Consider the following 25071-nt stretch of genomic DNA (forward strand, 5'->3'; position numbering starts at 1 on the left):
CGGCGGACCGGCAGCGGCGGCGGAGGAGGTGCGGGACTCTGTCGCAAGCCCCGACGTAGGAGCTCGGGGGGACGCTCCGGCCCTGGCCCGGGACAAAGACAGAGACGCCAGAGTGGGCAGCGGCCCCTTGGAGCTGAGGTAGCGGAGTGCCTTATCTCTCACCTCTGACCCAGAGCCCATTGCTCTCTGTCTCTCCGGAGCGGCCTCAGTGGTTCAGGCCTAAGTCCGGGACCATTGTGCCCTGGGGGGGACACCGAAGCTTTGGTACAGAGGATCAGCTGCCAAGGTCACCCTGGGTCGAGGAGTGAGCAGTGTGTGTGGGTGGGTGGGGAGCAAAAGCGGTCTGGCAGGTGGGCGCCCTTCCGACAAGTCCTCAAAGACTGACGCTTGTCCAGTAGCTCTGGCTTCCAGTCTGGAAGGAGGTGTTTGAGAGGGGGTGAGGTGGCCCTTCTGAGGGCCTTGCAGGGTGCCCTTGGGGGGGTGGGAAAGGCTCTTAGAAGAGGCTGGTCTGCCAGGGAGGGCCCATCTTGCTTCAGCTCTGTCTGAAATCAGGAGAGTGGGCATCTGCCCGGGGCAAGGGCCAATGCAGAAGGCATTCTTGTCTTTGCAGATCTTCCCCAGAGTTCATTCATCCCTCACCCAGAGGCTGGGGAGGCCTGGAGCCCTGCTTATGGGTAACATTCTCAATAAACAAGCCTATCTTCAGTGTGTGTATGTGGGCCAAGAGAGGACAGTTGTGGTGCAGGCCCTGTCACTTCCCTTGGGGTTCTTTGGTTCACCTTGCAGATGAGATAACCTTAGTGTGAGGCGTACATGGCACAGTGTGAGCAAAGGTCAGGTATGGAGTCATGAAAGCACTGTGAGGGAGGAGGCTGGTCCTCCTGAGAGGGGTGGTACAGAGAGGCTGGCCCTGTACCTCCCGCCCAGAAGGAAGTCCCCCTTGTGACTGCCCCAAATTGTCCTCTCCAGGAGGTAGGGGAATGGCTAGTATGACTTCTGGAGTGGTTAAGAATTGGTGTTCTCAAGGCGGGGCGTGGTGGCGCATGCCTGTAATCCCAGCACTTGGGAGGCTGAGGCAGGAGGATCGCTGTGAGTTTGAGACCAGCCTGGGCTACATAGTGAGTTCCAGGTCAGTCTCAACTACATAGTGAGACCCTGTCTCAAAAAACCAAAAAAAAAAAAGAAAAAAAAAAGAATTGGTGTTCTTGGTATGAGATTGAGACTGCCACGTAGGGAAAGGTAGAGAGCAGTCATGCTCATGCTTTTCACTAGCCAGAAAGCTTTTTCTGTCTCACCTGGCATGAGGCTCCTGTGAGGCTAGTGGGAAAGGCCAGTTTAGTGGAGGTTTTATGTCCTTGGAAGAGCATTGATAGATGGCAGAGAGGATACTATCCAGGGCTGGAGGAACGAGTCAGTTGATAATCTACTTGTGGGTCTCCAGGACATGCATGCTTTGTGTCTACCTCCCTCAGCCCTGAGAATGAAGCAGGGCTCAGTTGGGCATGGTGGCGCATGCCTGTAATCCTAGCACTCGGGAGACTGAGGCAGGAGGATCGCTGTGAGTTCGAGATCAGCCTGGGCTACATAGTGAGTTATAGGTCAGTCTCAACTACATAGTGAGACCCTGTCTCAAAAAACCAAAAAGAAAAAAAAAAAAAAGAAAGAAACAGGGCTCAAGACCTGTTGGTAAGGATGCTGGACTCCTTTTTTTTTTTTTTTGAGACAGGGTCTCACTATGTAGTTCAGGTTGACTTCTAGCTCACTATGTGGCTGACCTCCATCTTATGGTGATCCTCCTGCCTCAGCCTCCCAAATACTGAGATTATAGGTGTGCATCATCACATCAGACTGTTTTTGTTTTTTGGGATAGGCCCTCACTATGTAGTTCAAGCTGGCCTTTAACTGTGTAGCCCAGGGTAGCCCCAAAATCATGGCAGTCTTCCTGCCTTAGCCTCCCAAGAGCTGGGATTATAGGTGTGTGCCATCATGCCCTGCTAGACTTTATTTTCCTGCTGGTGGGCCAGCCTTTAGTCTGGGCTGCCCTCTTGAGACTTGGCTGGCCCAAAGCTCACCCTTCTCCTACCAGTCTTCCCTCTTTCCTGCTTATTGCTGCTTTTGGCCCAGTCCATCCTTCCTCTCCTCTTTCCTCCTGATTCTTTGAGCTCTCACCCCCTCCAGTCCCCAATATTTTCTGTTCACATTGAACTGGGCAGATAAACTAGATTCTGGGTATGAGCTCATTTTTTCTGCCCTGTGGCAGGGTGAGGATATGAGGCAGTAAAAGGAGGCATTCTTTCCTGTTTTGTGTATCTTTTTTTTTTTTTTTTTTTTTTTTTTTTTGTGGTACAAGGGATCAAACTCACTTGCACTTGCAAGGCAGGCAGTGGAACCACTGAGCTAAATTCCCGGCTCATTCTTTCCTGTTTTGCCTGCTGTTCACACTGGGGCTTTGGACACTTCAGCTGGCTGTTGGTTTATGAGCACACTTAGGTAGAACTTTCTGGTTTTGGGTTCTCTTAGTGTAGTGATGGTGAACCTTTTAGAGCTTTCTTTTCTTTTTGCTTTTTTTGCTACCGGGGAACTTGGGTCCTTGAGCTTACAAGGCAGGCTGCAGGCAGAACCACTGAGCTAAATCCCTGGCCCACCTTTTAGAGCTTTCAACAATAACAAACAGCCCACTGTGGTATGTGTGCCATAGGCTCACCAGCACTCTCATAGGGTGTTTGTCCTATAGGGTGTCCTCCTTACCTCTTGCAACCCAGGGGTTGGCCAAAGGGTGGCATAAAGGAAGTTTCAAAGAGCTGGCAGCTGGAAGGAGAACTGGCAGTCTGTGCCCCACACCATGCTGCTTGACCCTGTATCTGGACCATGTGGTCCTCAAGAGGTCCACACTTGGAGGCTGAGCCTTTGGGCATGATACAGACCTTGGCAGGTATATTGTAAGGATGGGTGTGTACCTGGTTTATAGGTGAGAATTAGGAAGGAGAAGGCACTCTGCAGTCCACCTAGTTAAGCCTAGAGGGTCAAGAGAGAAGGGCTCTTGTCCTTTTGGCCCTGAGGAGTGAGTATAGGACAGCTGAAAGGCACAGGGCACTGGCAGGCCCTCCAATAGGTGAGAGGGTGACAAAGTCAGTTTTGGCATGGCCTACTTGCTGCACACTAGCAAGCCTGTATCTTTGTGGGCCTTGGTATATGGGGGTATTCTCCATCTGGGCCAGAGGCCTCTGACCTGTGAGGGGGTGGGGGAGCAGCACCGGCTGAGGTTGTATGCAATGTGGCTGCTGCCTAAGGGTGGGACTAGTTCACAGGCCATGGGAGGACGTGGTGCATGGGTGTGGGTGGTCAAGGAAGGGCTTGGAGCCCCATAAGAACAAATTGAAAAAGCTCTCATAACATTGCCTGGTGGTGTTTTTGTAAAGGAAAACCCTTTTTCTACTGTTTTCATGTTGGGGATGGCCACAGATAAAATAGCACTGCATCACTGGCGGCCAAAGAGAGCAGAGGTCACACTGTTATGAAACAGTCATGATACTGTGAAGACGGCAGTTGATGGTGATGGCTCAAGGAGGCCAGCCAGAACACTCTGGGATAGTTCTAGTGAGAGTGGGCTTCAGCCGGTAGACAGGCACAGTGGGAAGGCCTAGTCTAGCAGACAGGTCCAGAGAGGCTATCTGTTTGCCTCTTGGTGCTATGGCTCTGGGGAGGACAGGTAGTAGTATATTTAGTTTAGGGTGGTGCCCAACCACCAACTATTGTTGGTTATAAAGGTAGGCACAGAGTTGAGGAGAAAAGGGACTCAGGTAAGACCACAGCCTCATACAGCTGAGGATTTAGTTCAGTGGTGCTATGCCTGCCTCACAAGTATCAGGTCCTAAGTTTGATCCCTGGTACAAAAAAGAAAGAAAGAAGGAAAAAAGACCACAGCCTCACTATGGGTCAAGTTAGACCTAAGTTGGTAGATGCTGGAAACCCAGGCCTGAGTCTGGGAGGAGCGGGGTGGACAGTGGTTGAGACTGGATTTGGCGTAGAGCTATTCACCATGGTGCAGCAGTCTGAGAAGGGCAGGAGGAAGGGTGTGCCCACCTTCCCAGGGGCTGCTGGGAGATGATGTGGATGAGTCTAGGTCCAAGCAGATATTGATCGGAGGGTCAGGGTTGGGCCAGTTAACACTGCCCCTCAGTGCCTTGGTGCCCGGAGAAAAGCATGACCAGAGCCATACTTTTGCTGAGCACCCAGACCAGCCCTGAGAGGACATCTGCCATGGTGCCTCTGCTATGGACCCTCCACCCTGCTCCCATTGCCCAGATGCTCTGAGGTAGAGATTGGTGTGGTGAGAGGAAAAGGGAGGCCTTCGCTTCTCCTCTTACAAAACCAAGGCCTTGCTCAATGCTGTGAAGAGCTTCCTAGAGGCACTGCCATTAGAGGTCAAGGCAGGGCTGCAGCTGGTGAGTGAGCCAGGGTGCTGTTTCCTGGCTCATGAGTTTGGGTCTTGTTCCCGTTTTCCTTGCCAGGGGCTGGGGTAGGGCCTTGTCCTAGCCACAGTGTCCTCTCTGCCAGCCTCAGTATTCTTCACAGGCAGGGCCTGTTTATGGGTCTCCCCCTGCAACATTGGATGAGTGCTTTCACTGATGGGACCTGCTTCTGCTGCAGGCCCCTACCATCAGGTACCTGGCCCTCAGATGGATTCTTGGCATTCCCAGCCCAGGCATGAGCACAGTGCTTGTTATGAGTACGAGGACCAAGAAAGGTGCAAGTTAGGCAGGGTGCTTGGTCAGATGTTTTACTGAGTCCCTGTGTTCCCTCAGTCCTATGTGGCCAAGTGTAGGGACGAGGCTCTTCTGGGCTATAGTGGGGATTCTTGGTCTCCTTAGGTGGATGTGGGCCTACTGAACAGGGTGGACTCTACCCTTACCCTTTTATCCTAGCACTGCAGTACTAGGTAGCCCACATATCCTTGGGTTGGATTCTCTGGTGCCTTGAGAGTCTGGTTGTAGTCAGGGCCTCTGGTGAGCAAGGCCAGGGTACTGGCATGGGAAGATCAAGCCCATGTAGGCCCAGCCAGCTCCTGGCTACTATGATGTACCCCCTCTTGTTATCTGAAGACCTCTGGGTGGTCCTGAGAGCTCTGCCCACTGCAGGCCATGTGGCTGTAGCGCCATGGCCTAGTCTGGCTTCTCCTTCCATCTGTAAATGTGGAATGGGATGTGTGAGCAGAAGAGATGGATCATAATGGTGTACCTAGCCCTTCCCTGTTGGCATCTGCTTACCGAGGAGCCTGTCCCCTGCTCTGCCAGGTGCCATCGCCTACAGGATTCTTTGTTCAGCTCTAACAGTGGCTTCAGCAACTACCGTGGCATCCTGAATTGGTGTGTGGTGATGCTGGTAAGTAGACTGGGGTATGGGAGCAAGCCTATCTGCAGGTAGATGTAGTAGAGCTGTCCAGGCTGGCCTTTCCTTGGGCATAGGCTCTGCCTCAGGGGTATAAGCACACTGCAGCAGCCGAGAGGACACAGCCCATGTGGCTGCCAGCCCTGGGCTGGTAAGAAAAGTAGGAGTGGTCCTTGCAGTGGTCACACAGGGATCTTGTTGGACCCCAGGAGAGACCTATGGATGGCCATGGGGATAGTGGGGAGGCTTAGCAGTATACTTGGGGTTCAAGGGTTTTGGCTGGGATCTGCCTCTGGGGTGCAGGGTCCCCCTAGCTGTGCTGGCTGGCATGGGTGGGCAGAGAAGGGGTGTGCTCTGTGGGTATGAAGCCTCCCTGGAAATGTGTGGCCTTGTGGGTATGGAACCTCTAACACTTTATAGCCCCCGCTGTGCTACAAGCCCCCTGGCTCCTCATTCTCAGCCTTAAGTCCTAGTGGATGGAGCCCTGGGATATGTCTAAGGTCTGCAATGTCTGGGGCCTAGTTTCCACTGACACTTTGTTGGGCATGGCCACCAGCCCCACCCAAGAGGCTGTTGGAGTCCATGGCTCAAAGGGGCAGCCTGAAGGTGCTGTTTGTGCTCAGCTTCTGCCACTAGGGCTGATAAGGCCCAAGGCCTTTGACCTTTACCCACATGTGTCTGCTTGTGCTTTGGGCACAGCTCCTGTGGATGTTCATGTGGAGCAGCTCCATGCACCACCTTCTGCCATATCCTGTGGGGGGGGGTCATGAAGCCTGGAGGGGTGAGATGGTGGGCACAAGGCCATCCTAATCTCCAGATACAGGAACAGGCCCCATTCCTGACTTAGGCTGGGGTCTATAGAGACTGCTGGGCAGGGAAGGCCGTCATCCAGCCTAGGCTGCACTTCATGTTCTCTTGCAACCCTGTGGGCCTGCTTGCCCTTGGGCACAGTTCACAGCCTTTCTTCAGTTTTGACTTCCATCAGTGTTCTATGGTATGTGCATCCTGCACTCTCAGGAAAGTCCATACTTTGGGTGACAATATTTTTGTTGAGGCAGCAGGCTGAAAGGAGTCTTGGAGGTGGGGTAGTGTCTGAGCTTGTCACCACCTCTATAAAGCCTTCCCTTGCAGGGTTCCCTTGGTGGTATTGCTTTTCCACAGCATCCATCACCTCTACTGTTTGGGACCTGAACTCTAGGTAGTTGGACAGTGTGGTGGCATCAAGGCTTGGCTTTCAGGTGCTTGTGAGGTGGATAAGGAGGCCAAGCATCCAGTCCCAGGCGACAGTCAGGAGTCTGTTTTGATGGATGCTCAGTCCTTAGAGGGTGTATTGGACCAAGTCATCAGAGCTTGGAGTGCTGAAGGAACAGCTGAAGCAGAGCAGAGACAAAATACCTTCTCTTGCCCCCCTCAGCTATGATGGCATCTTCACTATTCTGCTAGGGCCTGCCCTCCCCTGCTGAAACTTCTTGTACCCAAGGTGGGCACCGCAGGGACCAGCCTGGTTTGTGGAGTAGTGCAAGAGTACCACCTCTACCCCTACCCCCAGTACTGACTAGTCCTTAGAGTTCAGCTTTGGGCCAGCTTCACCAGGCAGGCATGACTGGGGATAAGACCCTGGTGGCAGGCTAAGGATCTGGCTTTGGCTTCCTCAGTGGTTTAGCTTGGACAGAGGGGATGTGGGCTCCTGAACTGCAGGTCTGCCTAGTGCTAGAGATGCCTACTAATAGGATTGATCCCTCTGTTTGGGACAGTTAAGACACCTCTCTGCTCTGTACTGACTAGTGTGAGGTGAATCTCAGTGTTTAGTGTCAAGACCAGAAGGGGCTGGTTCTGTAAGGTAGAGGCTGCCACCCTGACCTTTTGCTCCAGAAATGCTAAGGGGAGCTGGGAGGGGCTAGTGGGATAACCTTAGTACTCTGAGTGCTGAGCCCTCTTAATGATCTCTTGCAGATCCTGAGCAATGCTCGATTATTTTTGGAGAACCTCATCAAGTGAGTACTTCCTGCAGGCCTTGCCCACTGCCTGCTCAGGCCCTGCCCCCAGGCCAGGCACTACAACCACTCAGACCCCTATTGCCCCACCTCCAGATATGGTATCCTGGTGGACCCCATCCAGGTGGTGTCTCTGTTCCTGAAGGATCCCTACAGCTGGCCTGCCCCATGTCTGGTTATTGGTGAGCTAGGCTCTGAGGAGGGCCGTGGGTGGGCACCAGGCTGATGGGCCCTGAACCTGCCATGATGCTTCTGTCCTTAGTGGCCAATGGCTTTGTTGTGGCTGCATTCCAGGTTGAGAAGCGCCTTGCAGTGGTAAGCTGTGCCTACCTTCTTCCTGCCACAGTTCTTGGGGGCCTGAGTGAGGCCTTGATTGACTCTCCACCCATTCCCAACAGGGCACCCTGACAGAGCAGGTGGGGCTGCTGCTGCACATGGCCAACCTTGTCACCATTCTCTGCTTCCCAGCAGCTGTGGCCTTACTGGTCAAGTCCATCACTCCAGGTGTGCTTCCATTCCCTGGACCAGCCCTGGCTCATCCTCATGGCTTGAGTCCCTAGGGTAGGACGGGCTGTGGCTGAGCATGCCTCTTCTGCAGTGGGTTCCGTGCTGGCTCTGATATCGTACACCATCCTCTTCCTCAAGCTCTTCTCCTACCGGGATGTCAACCTGTGGTGCCGACAGCACAGGGCTAAGGCCAAGAATGGTGAGGGCTTCAGGGGTTGGGCGTGACTCAAAGGTTGCACCTGGGTAGCACACCTCACTCCACTCTCTGCCTTGATTTGCTTTCAGCCTCTGTAGGGAAGAAAGCCAGTGGGGACAGTGCCCAGGGAACCGTGAGTTACCCGGACAACCTGACCTACCGTGGTGAGCACCTACAGTCTGGGCCCTTTTGTGTGTATGAGGGGGTAGTCAGATCTCTGCTTGGTTCCAGCCCATCCCTTTCCTTCCAGATCTCTACTACTTCATTTTTGCCCCTACTTTGTGTTACGAACTCAACTTTCCCCGCTCCCCGCGAATCCGAAAACGCTTTCTGCTACGGCGACTCCTTGAGATGGTGAGGTTTGGTGATGGGGGAGCCATCAGGAGTAGAGCCTGGTGGTGGATGGGGTCTCAGTGGCTTCTCTGGTCTTTTGTCAGCTGTTCTTCACCCAGCTCCAGGTGGGCCTGATCCAGCAGGTAAGTGGGAAAGGGGGTGGGTGGTAGGGCTCAGCATGGCTGAAACTGACACAGTACCCTCCTTTGCAGTGGATGGTCCCCACTATCCAGAACTCAATGAAGCCCTTCAAGGTGAGCATCTTTTTTACAGCTGGGGTAGGCACAGCGGGGGATGAGGACAATGGGACACAGTGGCTGAGGCAGTCTGTGTCTGCAGGATATGGACTACTCACGCATCATTGAACGTCTCCTGAAGCTGGCGGTGAGTGTCAGTGGTTGGCAGGTGGGTGGAGTGTGAGGGTAGGAATGTTTTGCAACCTGGAGCCCCCTCCCTCTACAGGTCCCCAACCATCTCATCTGGCTCATCTTCTTCTACTGGCTTTTCCACTCCTGCATGAATGCTGTGGCGGAGCTCATGCAGTTTGGAGACCGAGAGTTCTACCGGGACTGGTGGTGGGTGGCCTTGGGAGTGGCCCTGTGGGCCCAGTCAGTCACAGAGTGCTCTGCTTATCCTGTTGTCTCTTGACCCCCAGGAATGCCGAGTCTGTCAGCTACTTCTGGCAAAACTGGAACATCCCAGTGCACAAGTGGTGCCTTAGGTGGGTGGCTGTGTGCATATGTGGATATAGCATAGGCCAGGGCTTTGTCTCATAGCTACTTCCTCTGCAGACATTTCTACAAGCCCCTGGTTCGACGGGGTAGCAGCAAATGGATGGCAAGGACAGGCGTGTTCCTAGCTTCAGCCTTTTTCCATGAGGTCAGTGCTCTTTGGCTGTCCTGCCTCACCTTGGGACAGGGGTGTGGCCAATGACTGAGACACTAATGCCGCTTATCCCTTTTCTGCAGTACATGTTGAGCATCCCCCTGCGAATGTTCCGCCTCTGGGCCTTCACAGCCATGATGGCTCAGGTGAGTGAGCTGCCTTCTGCCTTCCTGTGCCAAGCCCCATTCTATGTAGTCACTGTGGCTACAAGTGGCTCCCCACTTGTCTCCAGGTTCCACTGGCATGGATTGTGAGCCGCTTCTTCCATGGCAACTATGGCAATGCAGCTGTGTGGCTGACACTCATCATTGGGCAGCCAATGGCTGTGCTCATGTATGTCCATGACTACTACGTGCTCAACTATGAGCCCTCGTAACGGGCCTGAGCTGCTCCCGAGTACAGCTTCTCCTCACTGTCCACAGCCAAAGCCAGTCATCTCCTGCCTAAGCCTGGAGTCTTTCAGGTGGCCTGACTGCCTGCACCCTTCTCCTGTCCTGGGAGGCCTCTTTGCCCCTATGGGGCTCCCTCCTGTTCCCATGAGATGTCAACAGCAGGATCCAACTGGAGGAGACACTGTGGAATTTGCTGACCAGGGATTAAGGGTGTCAATAAAGTACTGTCTGAAGTGACTTCCCTCAGGCTACTGGTGTGGGGGCTTGTGGGAAGGACAACCTACCACCACTGTGGCCAGTGCTGTCCACTGGTCCTCATGCTTCCAGCTCAGGCTGTGACATTATATATCTGGGTTTTGTCCTCTTCCATCCCAGTCAGCAGACAACTTGTGTGCTAGTGACCTCCTGGGGTTTGTAGGCAAGTCTGCTCAGCTTTAGTGGTGTAGGGCACAACCACTGAGGAAGGCAGCAGCCTAGATGAAGATGGGTAGTGGGGGAGGTCCAGCTGAGGTCATACTTCCTGTCCTGCCCTTGACTTGCTATCCTGTAGAGGGCTAGGGCTCTGTGGACACACCCTGACACCCAGCTTGAGCCTGGGAAAGGGTAGCCAGGCTTTCTGAGAGTGGGCCTCAGAGAGGCAGGCCAGAGACCAAGGAGTCTTCAGGGTGTTCTTTGTGTCTGGCCGGCTGAGGCTTAGAAACTTGCATGCTATGTTCATGGGTCACTCACCTGGGGTGGCCTCTCAGCAGGGTCCATGTTGGCCTGTCTCTCCTCACTGCCTCTAGGAAAATGGTGGCGAACTTATGGCATGTGTGCTACAGTGGGCTGTTATCACTGAAAACTAATAAAAGGTTTGCCATCATCGCTCTAGAAGAACCTGGTTCATTGTCCTAGAGGTGAGGCTGTGCATAGATTGCCTCAAGCTAGACTGCCCCTTAATGTGGCTCTGGGGTGCCTCGCAGAGGGGTCAGGTTTGTCTTGTGTTCTACTTCCCCACCTTTGGTTCTCCCAACAGTGAGGGGCAGTCCTATGACTTGGGAATCTGCCTTGCCTCCAGCCCCTCTCTACCTGCCAAGTTACAGAGGCCATCTTAGTGGCACAGAGGTAGGGGGCAGCTCAGGGCCTGACCCTACCTTGTCTTGGTGGGCTTGTACTAGGCCATAGTATCCTGACCTATAGCAGTTGCCCAAGAAGATGGGCCAATAAGTGGCCCAATAAGGTGGGGAGACCTGTGGAGGTCGAGTGGTGGCCTCAGGACTGTGCTACCTCAGTCCCATTAGCAAACAGGTTCTTGTCACCTCTCTGGCCATGGTAGTGATGGGAAGGCAGGTTATCAAGGGGCTGCCTTACCCTGGCTGGTGCCCCTCATAGGGAGGCCTGCAGACCCCGGTGTACAGAGTGCCTCCCTGGTAGCAATTACTCTGGCCTGCTGAGGAGTCAGTAGTAGATGAATTCTTGGGTACACAGGCTGACCTGGCTGTCTGGTCTGCCTCTCCTACACATTGTGGGCCTTGTGCCTCCCTACACCCCTTAGCTGGCAGGGCCTGACCTGAGAGGTGGGCATGTACCACTGTTCACCCAAGCAGCAAGAGTAAGCTGCCTCTGCACCAAACCCATTCAGCATTTCACGGGTACAGAAGGGGGTTTTATTCTGTCAGAAGATATGCAGGTATGCCCCACTTATGTTCCCATTCTTTTGGGTTTTTTTTTTTTGGGGTACTGGGGATTGAACTCAGGTCCTTGTGCTTTTGAGGCAGGTGGCGGCACCACTGAGCTAAATCTCCGGCCTTATGTCTCCATTCTTGAGTGGACACTTCAGGAAAGGAGGCCCAGCTGACAACCCACCCACACTGCCTTTCCCTGGCCCCTCAATAAAGAACTGAGTAAAAAATTTCCCTGGGCATCTGCCTACTTCCAAGGCCATTAAAGCCCAGGCCTACAGTGACCTCTGTACCTTGGGCCCCTCCCTTGCACTTGAACCTCCGTCATCACCCCAGGGCAAGAAGAAACGGGAGGCCCCAGCACAGAGCTTGTCCATTTATAGATTTTTGTCAGTCTTGCCTGTCCATCTGTCCGTCCGTCTGTCTGTGTTTATATATTTCTCTGTGAAAGGGAAGGGGAGCCCTCATGTAAAAAATCCAAAATACAATTCTATAAACAATCTGCAGGATCAGTCCAAAGTGTGGCTGTGAAGCCCCAACCAAAGCAGGACTCCCAGGGTGGGGCCAGGGCAGTGAGTGTGCAGGCCCCAGAACCCTCATCAGACCTGAGGCACTGCTCAGCCCCAAGTCCCTTTGCTGTGCCCCTATTGGGGCTGTGGAGGCTGATCCAGGGCACCCTAGGACTATGTCCTGTCCTTGGGTCGGGGGCAGGGCCCAGGCTAGCCTGCCTCTTTTTGGGCTCTCTAGGAGACAGTGGGATCCTTGGCTTTGGTGGCTTCAGAGCCTGTCAGCAGGGAGATTGTAGGGTCATCTGTGTAGTCATCCCCCTCGGAGAAATAGGAGCCCTCCCCAAGCTCAAAGAGCACAGGTAGCTCGCTGTTCCCTGTGTCCACAGCATCTGGGTCGAGCAGGAACAGGGGCTGCGCCGTATAGTGCACCAGCTGCTTTCCTGTGGGGCAGGGGTCAGGTGTGGGGTGGGCAGGAAGAAGGAGAAAGTAGGGGAAGGTGGCATAGGGCTTGCTCACCTGAGTCAGGGCTGCTGTTTTCTGCCTCAAGAGGCCTAGGGGGGTCCTGGGGAGACAGGAGCTCCTGGATCTGTGGGTTGGAAGAGGCACCATGAGGGCTGCTGTGGGGCCCTGCTGCCCCCCACCCTGCCCGCCTACGCACGCTGGCCAGGCTGCTGTCAAGGTCAGGCAGGCTCATGTCAGGCATGGTCACGGAGGGGCTGAACAGCTGTGGGAGGGAGGGAGGGTAGTCAGGGCTGCTCACTGGCCAGGTAGGTCAGGGCAGGTGGAGCGGGGTAGACTCACGTCCAGCAGGGCACTGGTGTCCACACTGAAACCGTGGCTGGTCAGCATGGTCTGCAGGTTGTCCAGGTTGGAGTCCATGGCATCCAGGTGGTCACTGAGCTCATTCCTAGCCCAAGGTGAGGGCAGGTAAACCAGTGGCCTAGGTTCCCCCCCACCAAGACATGTTCCTTTGGGGGAAGGGCTCCACTTGGTAGCACCCCAGGCGGGGCCCCTATATACAGCCAGCATGGACTGGGGGGGGGACCGTGTGTGTGTGTGTGTCCTTGGTGAGAATAGCTGGGCCAAGTGGGTCAGCTCTAGAAATGGGAGGGGGACAGTTTTTCAGGCTCAAGGTCTTGGCATTATGCTTGGAAAGACAGCAAAGAGGGGAGACAGGGTTGTGTTTAGTGTGGTTGGGTCTGCCCCCCACATCCCAGCCTCTGCTGACTCAGAAGGGCCTAGGCCACTGGGCACACCTGGACCATGGGAAGGGCAGTTAGGCTGGGTCCACAAGTGCTGCAGGGTCCACCCCACCCTGAGGCCAAGCTCAGATCCTGCCTGAATTGGTGCCCAGGCCAGGTGGGAGCTTGTTCCAGTGACAGCCACTGGCCTATACCCAGGGGAGCTGGTGAAGATGCAGAGCCTGAGAGGCTATCCCCTTGGGCGCCCTCCACCAAAGTGAAGTGTGCTATACCCAGGTCGGGATTTGGTCCGTGGCTGCAGGAAGGGCCCGAGCTCTAGCAGAGCCCTCCTCCCTCCCCATTGGGGGCAGCGCTAACCCTGGCTGGACTCGGCCATGCAGAAAGGAAGAAGAGGGGCAGGGGAAGAGGCGGGCGACCCCAGACATCTGTGGAGTGCGAGCCAAACTGCAAGATACAAAGACAAGAGCCCCCCCATTGCAGGCAGAGGCCGGGGGAGGGGGTCTGTGCCCACTACCCTCGCTTACTCAGCCTCTGGGGCAGGGCCTGAGGGGTGGTCAAGACTGAGCCCTCACTCCCCATATCCTGCCCCAGTATGTGCAGCATGACAGATACCAGGACCCTGTGCTTTGTTGCAGGAGGGGTGATGGCAGCAGCAAAGTGCCCCAGAGGGCAGGGGCTCCTAGGAAAATGGGGTCCTGCCATGTACCCTTGGCTCCTGTAGAGTGGGAGTTGTGGTGATCCTGGTAATACTCATCTCTCCCCCAGCCCCAAACTCTGAGGTCTGTATGTGAGTGTGGGACTCGGGTGTGCCCCACTCACCCTCAGCAAACTGTGCCAACAGGCCTTGCTTTGCCCACCATCCCAGCAAAGGCCCAGGCTACATGCACAGGAGCAGTACTCACTTGTCCAGGCAGGCAACGCTGAGGCACTTCTCAGAGGCAGAAGGGGGTGTGGGCGAGGGGGCGTGGCCTCTAGCTTCAGTGGAGACTACAGCTGTGGCTGAGGTGGCAGGGGCAGGCTCGCTCTCCCGCAGGATGGAGTCGATGAGGGCAGTCGGGGACAAGGGAGTGTCTACAGAGGACGGGTGCCCGGGACTCGCCTCCTCCACCCGGGGGCTTCGAGGTGGGCTGGGGGGTTCCTCCTTGACATGTACCAAAGGGCTGCTGGACAGGGGCCTGGACATAGGGGGGATGTCAGAAGGAGCCCCAGCTGGCTCCACCACTCCCAACTCTGCCCTGGGCCCAAAGAGGAACAGGAGGGCTGGTGACATGGCTTACCTCTCATTTATGCTCCTGCCTGAGGTGGCCAGGGGGCTGGTGGGAGCCAGCTCTGTGATGTCAGAGATTATGGGTCCCGAGCTGGTGACAGAATCTGGGGCATAGAGGCTGGAGCTGCTGTAGGCCGGTGATGAAGCCTAGAATCAGAGGCAGTGGCCACATACAGGTGTACCTGTGGCCTGTGGCAGCACAGACCCACAGTGTCCCCCACACCTGGTGGCTGTGCCATCTGGCTGGATGCATACCGAATATGAGCCCGGACCATGGACACGTTCCAGGGAGTACTGTCGGGCGTACTTGGGCACAGAGTGTGCTGAACTGCTGTCGCTCAACATCAGGGGGCTGCAGGAGAAGTGCGGAATTAGCCATCTGCCAGGATGCAACAAGAATGGTAAGGATACCCAAGCCTACGTGGAGGATGTAGGCATTCCCAGTGTCTTACATCTTTCTCTTCACTCCCAGGATCCGATTTGATTGCACCAGCGATATCAGAAACTGAATGAGCTATGGGACAGAGAGGACACTGTCACTCTGGGCCAACTGTGCAGGGACCCACCTGCTACCAGCTCTGCTTTACCTTGTTGACGACTTTCTGCTGCTGGGCATGCTTTTGACGCAGACTGGCCACCTCCCGCCACAAAGCCTCATTCTCACTGTGACACATAAAGAGGTCCATGTGGACCCATTTCAGGAGCTGGGCTGGTCTCCACAGACCTCCCCCAACTCCAGGCAGGTCGAGACATAGGAGACAAAGATGGTGCATGGAGTCTCACTGGCACTAGTGCCCCTCCCAGCCCTGCTGTGCTCCTAGAGGACACAAAACTGCTATGGTGAGATGGAAAGGCCGGAGGGGAAGACAGAACCAGGATAGGTTTTGCCTGGTATACCTCAAGATCCTGGTACCAATGCTGCCCAGCTTTCTAAGGCCTTCCTGGAGCCATGCCCCCAGCCTCAACCACCTGCCCCCACTGAGCTTGAGGGACAGGTTCCAGAGTAAGTCCAGACCCTTTGGGCTACAGTTACACATGGAGAAATCCTGTGGGTGGGGATGAGTTATCTGACCACTTCTACCCCCACCCAGGTAAGTAGGGCCATAATTCACACCTACTGCTTTGGTGGGCTGGCTCTGCAAAGCCCCTGAGCCAATTGGGGCCCATACCCTAGAAAAATGGCCACATCTATCCCCCTGGCCTGACTCCGACCACAAAGCCAGTGGCTTCTGCTAGATCCAGGTGTGGGGAGTTTGAACATTAGGGATTCTGCTAACATGTGGAGGTCATGAAGACCTGTCACACTGAGCCAAGGGCGAGGGCCTTTCAGGGTCCCAAAGCTGGTGGGAGAAAACCTATGCTGGTTTACTAGGCGTGGATCTCCCTGTCTGCTTCTCATGCCACTCATGTGCTAGGCTGCTGCCAAGAAATTCCCAAGAACTCAGGTCCTGCCTGAGGGGGCCATAGGGCTTCTAGAAAGAAGCTGAACTACTTTCTTCCTCCAGGCCTGTGTGGAAGCATCTGAGAATGGTGATACATTGTGACAGGTGATGCTAGGTATTGGGGTCAGCCTCCTGACAGCAGTGGCCCTCAGGGAGGGGCCTGAGGGCAGTCAGGGTACTCAGATCCCAGCTTGCCTTAACAGGAACCAGGCCAAGGCTGACCTACCCAGGAAAGGAGCAGGGCTCAGCAAGGTAATGGGGAGCAAAGGCAGTGGACACTACCTATGAATGTTCTAGATTTAGAGACTGCCAGGTTCAACAACTTCTGCCACAGAAGTCATAGCAAGTAGAATTGGGGAAGACAGAGCAGCTCTCTGCAAGGATGGGTAGGGGTAGACCCCCTTATCCCTCCCAAGCCATGGGACCTACTGCTTCATGGCTAGGAGCTTGGAGTCCATACATTCTTGTTTCCCCTTCATTAGCTGCACATCTGTCAACAGCTTGGTGACACTGTCCTGGCGGATCTTTATGTCCTCATTCTTCAAGGTGGATACCTGGGTTGAGGGTGAGGAGCAAGAGTTTCTGAGGTGACACTGGAGTATAGCAGCTCCCATGCTGCCGTGGGTCCCAGGGAGAGGGAGACCTGGGATGTGGCAACAAGAGCCATGGGTCTGTCACTGTGAAGGCTGGAAGGTGCTGAATGTGTGAATGTGGAGGGTGTTAGAGGAATGGTTCAGGGCACACTGCTCCACAAGTAGCCTGTAGGGAGTCCAAGGTTGGGGACTCACGCTTGTCACTTTCCTCTTGATGTTCTCCAGGAGCTGCTCCTGACCACGCAGGAAGCATGGGTGCTGGAACTCAGTGTCATCCCTTTCTGGCTTGACCAGGCCACCCTGCTCAATGTGAACCACTTTCCGGAAGCCATCTGTATACACAGGGGAGGGCAGCACAGCATGAGGGCAGAGGCCAGAGTCCACAGCCATCATGACTGGGTGGTCTCCACCTAAGGGAGACCCTATCCCCACACAGCTCCTCTTATACTACACAAGTGTACCACTTCTGACCTGCATCCCAGGCCCTAGTTCCACTCCTTATGTGTGGGAGTATGGCTCCACCATGCAGCCCCGAGTTTTACCCCCTGGGACCCTCCCACCCCAGGAATGGCATTCCACCCAGCCATAAGGAAAGTGAGGCCATTTCACCTCCCACCACAGGGTCAACTGAGCATAGGCCTCTGCTGGACCCCACCCCAAACTCACACATGTTGAGCTGCCGCACGAAACTGGCCATGTTGTTGTGCTTGAAGTACTTGGGCAGCACTTCCTTGGCAAACTGGCCCTGGTCGAACACATGGAAGCTGTTCCCGCTCTGTCAGAAGACACATGGGAGCCACGTGTAGCAGACAGTTGTCCTGTGGCTGGTATAAGGTGGCACTTACCCCTGGGACCCTGGCCTGTATCCTGTCCAAGAGTCCCAGGGCTGGCCACACAGCCACAGATGATGCCCCGTGGTTCCTGCATGCTGTGATTTCATTCATGAAAAGCCCACAGCACTCTGGCCCATGCTCTAGGGAACTGGCATTTTGCTTATTCAGCAAATTTTCCTAGCGAATGGCTAAGACTCCAAACTGAGCCAAGGAAATGGGAACAAATCTTTGCCCCTATGGAGGAAGATACAGTCACACAATGCAACCTCAGAGGAATTCATTCTGCAGGTACATGAAACTAGACTAGACTGTCAAGCTCTGCATGTACAGCCCTTTCTGAACTCAGTCATGGCAGCAAGGGAGGCGGCATGGACGGAAGGTTACGCAAGGCCACACAGCAGGAGACAGCAGCTAAGCGGTGGTACCTGAGCTCAGGAATCAATCCGTAAGGGACAATGGAGCAGGCATATCCCTGTTGAGGGTGGGAACTATGATGTGAGGAGAAGAAGCCAGACAGATCAGTGGTACTGGGTTAGCACCAGAACTGCTTTCCAACACAGAAGCACAAAAATAAGCACAGGTACAAACAGTACAGTGAGTAGAAACAGCAGTGGAGGGCTTCAAAGCAGCAGGGAGAAAAGTGGTAAGAAATGCTGTCAACTCTTTCAGGTATCTGAGAAGGAACCAGAAAATGGCAGCAGTTGAGTCTTTCTGCCCCTCTCAGCAGTGTACCAGTGGTCTGGTCTCACTACTGCAGCCCTGAAAGCCAATGGCTGCAACTCCTTCAGGACCCATTTCAGAGGACTCTCAGTATCAGGCAACTCCCTGGAAGAGTATAAATACAAGGATGGCTGGCTTGCACATATGCATTCATTCATTTGGGTTTTTTTGAGACAGGGCCTCACTATGTAGTTGAGACTGACCTGGAACTCACTATGTAGTCCAGGCTGGTCTCGAACTCATAGCAATCCTCCTGCCTCAGCCTTCCGAGTGCTGGGTTTACAGGTGTGAGCCACCACGCTCGGCCTTCATTCGGGTTTTAAAATTTTAAAATTTTTAGTTTTTATTTTTTTGGTACCAGGGATCAAACTCAGGACCTTGTACTTATGAGGCAGGAGTGGTGCTACTGAGCTAAATTCCTGGCCCCATTCAGTTTTTTTAGAAAGGGTCTCACTCTTATCAGGCTGGCCTTGAACTTACAGCAATCCTCCGGCACCAATCTCCCAAGTACTGGAATTACAGATGTGTGCCACTATTCCCAATTTGAGTCTGGAATTCTTGATCTTCTGCCTTAACCTCCTGAGTAGCTAGCATTACAGGCGTGTGTCATTATGCCTGGCTAAAGGCAATTATTTATTCATTTAGGTTTTTTTGAGACAGTGTCACCCTATGTAGTTTGGGTTGGCCTTGAACTTATGTAGCCTAGGCTGGCCTTAAATTTATATTGATCCTCCTGATTCCCAAGTGTTGAGATTACAGACATGCATGACCACGCCTGGCAAGAGCAATTTTTAAAGGCCATGGCTGCTGTAGTGTTAACAGAGGGCAACCAGAAAATTTAAAAGGCAAAGCTGGTAAGAGAGGGATCGTTAGGGCCCTGAAAAGCTCTGAGAATCTTTGGGAATGTAAAGTTGCACATATGTCTGGGAGAGACCCAGGAGAGCCCTGGCACAAGCAGATTCAGTGTTCAAGGTGAAGTGTAACATACAGAGACTCACTGGCTCCAAGAATTTAAGAAACTTCTGGTCCAGACTGAGCTAAATGAACAATGCAGTGGCTACCAACAAAAAAGACTCCACAGAGTTAGTTAAAAAAGTCATCATGGGCTGGGCATAATCCTAGCACTTGGGAGGCTGAGGTAGGAGGATCCCTGTGAGTTTGAGGCCATCCTGGGCTACACAGTGAGATCCTGTCTCAAAAAGAGAAAGAAAGAAAAAAAAAAAAAGCCACTAGGCAAATGATGACAAGAAAGAACAACAAATGCCAGGGAAGGGGAACGTTTAGTCTCCAACTGCCACAGTACATTAATTTATAGTTTATACAGAGGGCAAAAAGCAATCAATATAAATTGTTTCTGAGGAAGTCGAGGCTTTGGAGTTACTGAAGAGTTTAAGTTGGCTATTTTAAACATGTTCAAAGGACTAAAGAAAATTATATCTGGAGAACTAACAGATGAGCATGATATGTCGCCAAATGAAAAATTTCAGTGAAAGAGGTAAAAATTATCAAAAAGCCTCAAGTCAAAAGTCTGGAATTGGGCTAGGGATTTAGCTCAGTGGTTCTTCTGCCTGCCACACAAACACAATGTCTCGAGTTCAATCCAGAAAAAAAAAGTCTGGAATTGAGAAGTACAAGTCAAGTTAAAAATTCATTAAGGTACTCAAGAGAAGATATAAGCACAGAGAAGCAGGAATCAGCAAACATGAAGATTAAGTCAGTTGAGATTAGTCTGAAGAAAAGAAAGAAAATGAATAAAAAGCCACGGGGATCTGCACAACTTACACACCATAGGAGTCAGAGAACAGAAGAGATAAAAAGAATATATATAAGCCAGGCATAGTGGTGCACACCTGTGACCCCAGCACTCAGGAGGCTGAGGCAGGAGGATCACAGAGTATTTGAGGCCAGCCTGGGCTCGTGAAATGAAAGCCAGCCTGATCTACATAGCGAGAACTTGTCTTTAATAAAAAAAACAAACAAACAAAAAAAAACACCCAACAGCATCTCAAATCTTTCTAAGAATATCCAGGAAGTGAAACTCCAAATAGGAAAAATTAAAAGGGATTCACACCTTGACATTTAATAATGTAACTGCCAAACACAAAAACCAGAGATAACCTTGTAAGCAGCCGGGGCACAGCAATGATGGCAAGTGTTTTTTAGACCTTTCATTTCATTTTGTTTTTTTTGGTTTTTTGAGACAGGGTCTCACTATGTAGTTGAGACTGACCTGGAACTCACTATGTAGCCCCGGCTGGTCTCGAACTCACAGGGATCCTCCTGCCTTACCCGCCCCCCCCAGCGCTGGGATTACAGGCGTGCGCCACCACGCCTGGCTCCAGCCACTCTTAAATTCTACAGTACACTAGCTAAAATGAATAGCCCTTCAACAAAAAAAACACAAGACGTGCCAAAAAACAACAACAACAAAACAACCCAAAAAAAACCACCCAGGAAAACGTGTCCCTTATACAGGAAAGTGGGGAGCAGAATCTGTCTGTGAGAGGGTGTGGCAGCACAAGACATCAGATTCAAAAGGGTGTCAAATAAGTTTCTGTAAATATTTTCAGAGAACTGAAGAAAACTATAAAAATTTTTTAAAAAGTACACCAAACACAAAATCATTAAGAGGTAAAAGTCGTACAGAGAGATTTTTTTTTTCCTCTTGAGACAGGGTCTCAATATGTAGTTCACACTGGCCTTGAACTCACTATGCAGCCCAGGCTGTCCTGAACTCTACAATCCTCGCTCAGTTACCTGAGTGTTTGGAATTACAGGCGTGCACCACCACAACACCTGACAACAAAGAGTATTCTAATGGAAAAGAATTTTTTTTTTTTTGAGACAGGCTCTTGTTTGCAGTTCACACTGGCCTTGAACTTGTTGGGATTCTTCTGCCTCAGCCTCCCAAGTACTGGGATTGCAGGTATGGGTTACCATGCCTGGTTCTAATGGATATTCTGGGAAGTCAACTGTAGAGAAAAATCAGGAAGCCTCAAAATTACTGATAAAGATTATGCAATCTAAGCAACAGAAACAGAACAAAGAATGGAGTATCAAAAGAAGGTGGAGGTAGCCAGGCGTGGTGGCACACACCTGTAATCCCAGCACTCCTGGAGGCTGAAACAGGAGGACTGCTGCAAGTTTGAGACCAGTCTGGACTGCACAGTGAGTTCCAGAGCAGTCTGAAACTACATAGTGAGACCCGGTCTCAAAAACAAACAAACAAAAAAACAAAAAAGGTGGGGAACCATTAACTGCATCAGCATACATTATAGGAGAAAGAAGCCTGGACAAAAATACTAAAGAAAATTCACATCTGCAGATTCAATCACCTGTGGATTTTTAAAAAAATACATCAGAACTAATCATGTAAATTTGTTTTTGGCACTAATATAGTACAGCTGTTTACACAGCATTTACATTGTATTGTGTATTATAAGTCATCTAAAGATTATGTGAATTTTATAGGAGGATGTGCAGAAGTTATATGTAAAAAATACGCTGTTTTTTCTTCCCAGTTTTTAGACCTGGGGTTTGAATGCAGGGTCTTCAAAACAAGTTACATCCCCAGCCCTTTTACAGTTTTGAGGCAATCTCACTAAGTTGTCTAGGCTGAGCTTGAACCTGCAATCCTGCCTCAGTCTCCCAGAGTGCTGGGATTTCAGGTGTTCAACACACCCAGTTTATACCTTTTCTCTACAAAGGATTCAAAGGAGTTGATTTGCTTACATCTTATGGAAAATATTATGACAGATACTGGGCCATTTTTGTCTAATTTTGATGCCAAAGTAATGTCAGTCTCATAAAGTGAATAGTTAAATGCATCTTGCTTTGCTTATTTTCTGGAAGGATATTAGAAACTGGTGCTATTTATTTTTTAATGGTTGGAATTTACTAGCAAAGCATTTGGGCCTGGACATTTCTCTTACAGAAGATTTATAACTGTGAAAACAACTGGTTTAGATTTTTTCAGGTTGCTGTTTTATTCTGGGTGAGACCAGTAGTTTAAGGCTTTCAAGGAATTGAAGAAAATTTCATCCAAGTTGCAAAATCCAAATGCATTATTGTTTTCATTAGTACCTCTTCAGCTCACATTCAGTAGTGTTTGCAGTGATACATTTTTACTTGCTGATATTAATTCAAAGAATCAATTGTTGGGTTCCTTTTTCTTTCTTTTCTTTTCTTTTTTTGGTACAGGGGATTAAACTCAAGTCCTCCAGCTTGCGAGGCAGGCAGCAGAACCACTGAGCAAAATCCCTGGCCTAGGTTTCTTTTTCTTTTCGGTTTTTTGAGACAGGGTCTCACTATGTAGTTGAGACTGACTTGGAACTCACTATGTAGCCCAGGATGGTCCTAAACTCACAGGGATCCTCCTGCCTCAGCCTCCTGAGTGCTGGGATTACAGGCGTGTGTGCCACCACGCCCGGCTGGTCTCTGATCTGCTGGATAGACTATCTACAGATGTCTGCAAGCCAAGGTGGTCGGTATACTTTTCAAATCTTCTCTATACTAAAATGCTTTCAACTGCAAGTGATCACTGAGAGATAAATGTTGACACTTGACTCTAACTGCAGATGTTTTCCTTTTCAATCCTGACCATTTTGTTCCATGTAGTTTGATGCTTTATTGTTAGATAGACATATTCAGATTAGTACATCTCCTTGGTGTGGTCACCCTTTATTATACAACACCCCTGTCTTAGTTACTTTCCTCACTGCTAAGACAAAACACTACACACCTAAAGTTAAAACAGGAAAGGTTTATTGTAGCTCATAGTTTCCAGAGGTTTCAGTTCATAGTTGGCTGGCTCTAAGGCAGGGTGGCATGGCAGAGAAACAGTTCATGGCAAGCATAAAACAGGAAAGCACCAAGCAACAAGGATCCACAATAGCAGACCTCTTGGTGACCTTCACATTCTATCCAGGCTACATACTCTTAGGGCAGGTACCACTCACATTCAGCAGGGGCCTTCCCACTACCACACCCAGAACTGTACCAAACTAATCAGTGGACTAATTTAGTAATCATACACCCTTGATCCTAGCATCACAAACTCTAGATCCAGCCACCACTGAAAAGTACCACCTATGACTGACTGCATGATGCTAGGGATGGGGGGAATCTAGACACAAACCATAATAACCCCCTCCTCTCTTTGTGGTGCTGGGGATAGAACCCAGGGCCTTATATATGGTAAACATCACTCTGTTACTAAGCTACACTCCCAATCCTAATGCAACAAACCTCTTTAAAAATTGTTAAGTCTCTTTGCTCTTATTTCTACTTTCTGTCTTTCTTCTGGTTAGTACTGGTTGTACACGTAGTACCTCCCATCCATGAGTATACATCCCAAGATAACCAGTGGATGTCTGAAACCTCAGATACCATGCTTTTTCCTCTACATACATACCTGTAATATTTTGATTTGTAAGTTAGGTACAGTAAGAAATTAACAGTAATAAAATATAACTATAATACAGTGTTAAAAAAAGCTATGTGAATGTGCTTTCTCTTAAATTATCTCATTGTGCTGTACCCACCCTTCTTCCTAAGACAGTGTGAGATGATGCAGGGCCCATGTGACCAGATGAAGTGAAGTGAATGGTATGGACATTGTGCTGCAGTATCAGGATAGTACACAAGGATGACCTGAACATAAGCACCAGGATACCATGACTGCTGATGTATCATTGGAGCCAACTACAATGTTCTCCAATAAAACTTTATTTACAAAACCAGGCAACTGACCCATGGGTAGTACTTCCTACTTCACATGTAGCTATTTTATTTTATTTTTTTTTTGTGGTACTGGGGATTGAACTCAGGACCTTGCGCCTCTGAGGCAGGCCAAGCTCCACTGAGCTAAATCCCTGGCTATGTGTAGCTATTTTATATATGACATCTACACAACTGTTATATATAGTGGTTCTAACCTCCTACATATTTTAAGGAACTAAAGAGAGATTTCCTCTTATATGAAGGTAGTTACTGCTCCTACTGATTCTTCTTTCAAGTTTCTATGTAGAATCATTTACCCTCTGGCTAGAGAATTTAAAAATGGTTTGGGGTCCAGGGATGTAGCTCAGTGGTGCCAAGCCTGCCTGGAAAGCACAAGGTTCTGAGTTCAATCCCTGGTAGGGGGAAAGAAAGGGGGTGGGTCTGGGGGTGCAGCTCAGTGGTAGAATGCCTCTTTGTTCAATCCACAGTACCAGCAGCCCCCGCCCCAAAGTCTTAGCAAGAAATATAACTAACAAATATAGAACAACACTGGACATGTCAGCAGCAAGAGGGAGGTGACAGAGCAGCAGAAAGTGTACCCCTGTGACAACAGAAGGGAAAGCAAATTGCAATTCTTTCAGAGTAGATTTGCCAGCAACATATTTTTCTATTTTTCTTTGATTTTAAGGATGTGTTTATTTCACCTTTATACCCAATACATTTTCACTGGAATATTGAATTCTGAGGACAGTCCTTTTTCTTTCTACCTTCCCTTTTGAATCCCTGGCTTTGGATGCGAGATGTGTAGTTGTGGGAGCCACTGCTGGCTTGCAGGGACATGTTCTTTCCTCTGGATGCTTTCAGACTTTTTAGTTTGTCTTTCATTTTCAGAAGTTTGGTTACAACATATCTTGGTGTAGTTTGCCTAATTTGCAGGTTTTCAGTCACTATTTCTTAATCTTTTCTTACACTTTTCCACTCTTCTAGGGCACCAATGACATGATGTTGAAACCTCTGAAGTTCTTACACATGTCCCTGAGGTTCAATTTGCTTTCCCCTCTGCCGTCACACGGGGGCACTTTCTGTTGCTCTGTTGCCAAGTTTTCTAATTTGCCTTTATTACCTCTATCTTGTTGCTGACCTTGTCCAGTATTCTGTATTTGTTAGTTATATTCCTTAAGACTCTTTTTCTTTGGTGATAGTACTGGGGATTAAAGTGAGAGGCCATTTTGCCATTGAGTTACACCCCCAGTCCCCATACCCTTTTTAAGAAATTCTGAGGCTGGGTGTTGTAATGCACACCTGTAATCTTTTTTTGGGTGGGGTGCCAGGGATTGAACTTGGGTCCTTGTGCTTGTGAGACAGGTGGTGGAACCACTGAGCTAAATCCTGGCCCCTTTGTTTTTTTTTTTTTTTTTTTTTTTTTTT

The 25071-nt window shown here is 50.9% G+C and overlaps 2 protein-coding genes across 11 annotated transcripts in view; one reads left to right on the plus strand and one right to left on the minus strand.

The window, feature by feature from the left end:
- Positions 1-4: 4 nt before the first annotated feature.
- Positions 5-9932, plus strand: Dgat1 (diacylglycerol O-acyltransferase 1; the record flags this gene model as incomplete). The annotated part of the gene is made up of 17 exons (XM_010630676.3): positions 5-138; positions 5295-5382; positions 7342-7382; positions 7479-7564; positions 7645-7697; positions 7781-7886; positions 7981-8088; positions 8175-8249; positions 8336-8439; positions 8523-8561; positions 8631-8672; positions 8758-8802; positions 8881-8993; positions 9074-9139; positions 9210-9297; positions 9387-9449; positions 9536-9932. Coding segments are annotated over 17 exons (1395 nt in total), but the record flags the coding sequence as incomplete, so codon positions are not given.
- A 1370-nt stretch (positions 9933-11302) lies between these two features.
- Positions 11303-25071, minus strand: part of Hsf1 (heat shock transcription factor 1) — a 22435-nt gene continuing 8666 nt past the window's right edge. For 2 of the 10 annotated variants that reach the window (XM_033760821.1, XM_033760825.1), the window contains exons 2-13: positions 17036-17144; positions 16565-16701; positions 16206-16330; positions 14922-15006; positions 14787-14848; positions 14590-14686; positions 14345-14481; positions 13970-14242; positions 13425-13511; positions 12667-12772; positions 12382-12589; positions 11303-12305 (exon numbers count right to left, since the gene is read on the minus strand). In XM_033760821.1, the coding sequence (XP_033616712.1) occupies positions 12100-12305; positions 12382-12589; positions 12667-12772; positions 13425-13511; positions 13970-14242; positions 14345-14481; positions 14590-14686; positions 14787-14848; positions 14922-15006; positions 16206-16330; positions 16565-16701; positions 17036-17144 (1632 nt within the window). In that variant the 3' untranslated portion in view covers positions 11303-12099. The remainder of the gene's footprint in view (positions 12306-12381; positions 12590-12666; positions 12773-13424; positions 13512-13969; positions 14243-14344; positions 14482-14589; positions 14687-14786; positions 14849-14921; positions 15007-16205; positions 16331-16564; positions 16702-17035; positions 17145-25071) is intronic. The other 8 variants (XM_010630520.1, XM_033760822.1, XM_010630523.1 and 5 more) reach the window with 8 other exon arrangements.

Source organism: Fukomys damarensis, unplaced genomic scaffold, assembly GCF_012274545.1.
Source record: "Fukomys damarensis isolate Sample0158 unplaced genomic scaffold, DMR_v1.0_HiC HiC_scaffold_5, whole genome shotgun sequence".
Taxonomy (NCBI): Eukaryota; Metazoa; Chordata; class Mammalia; order Rodentia; family Bathyergidae; genus Fukomys; species Fukomys damarensis.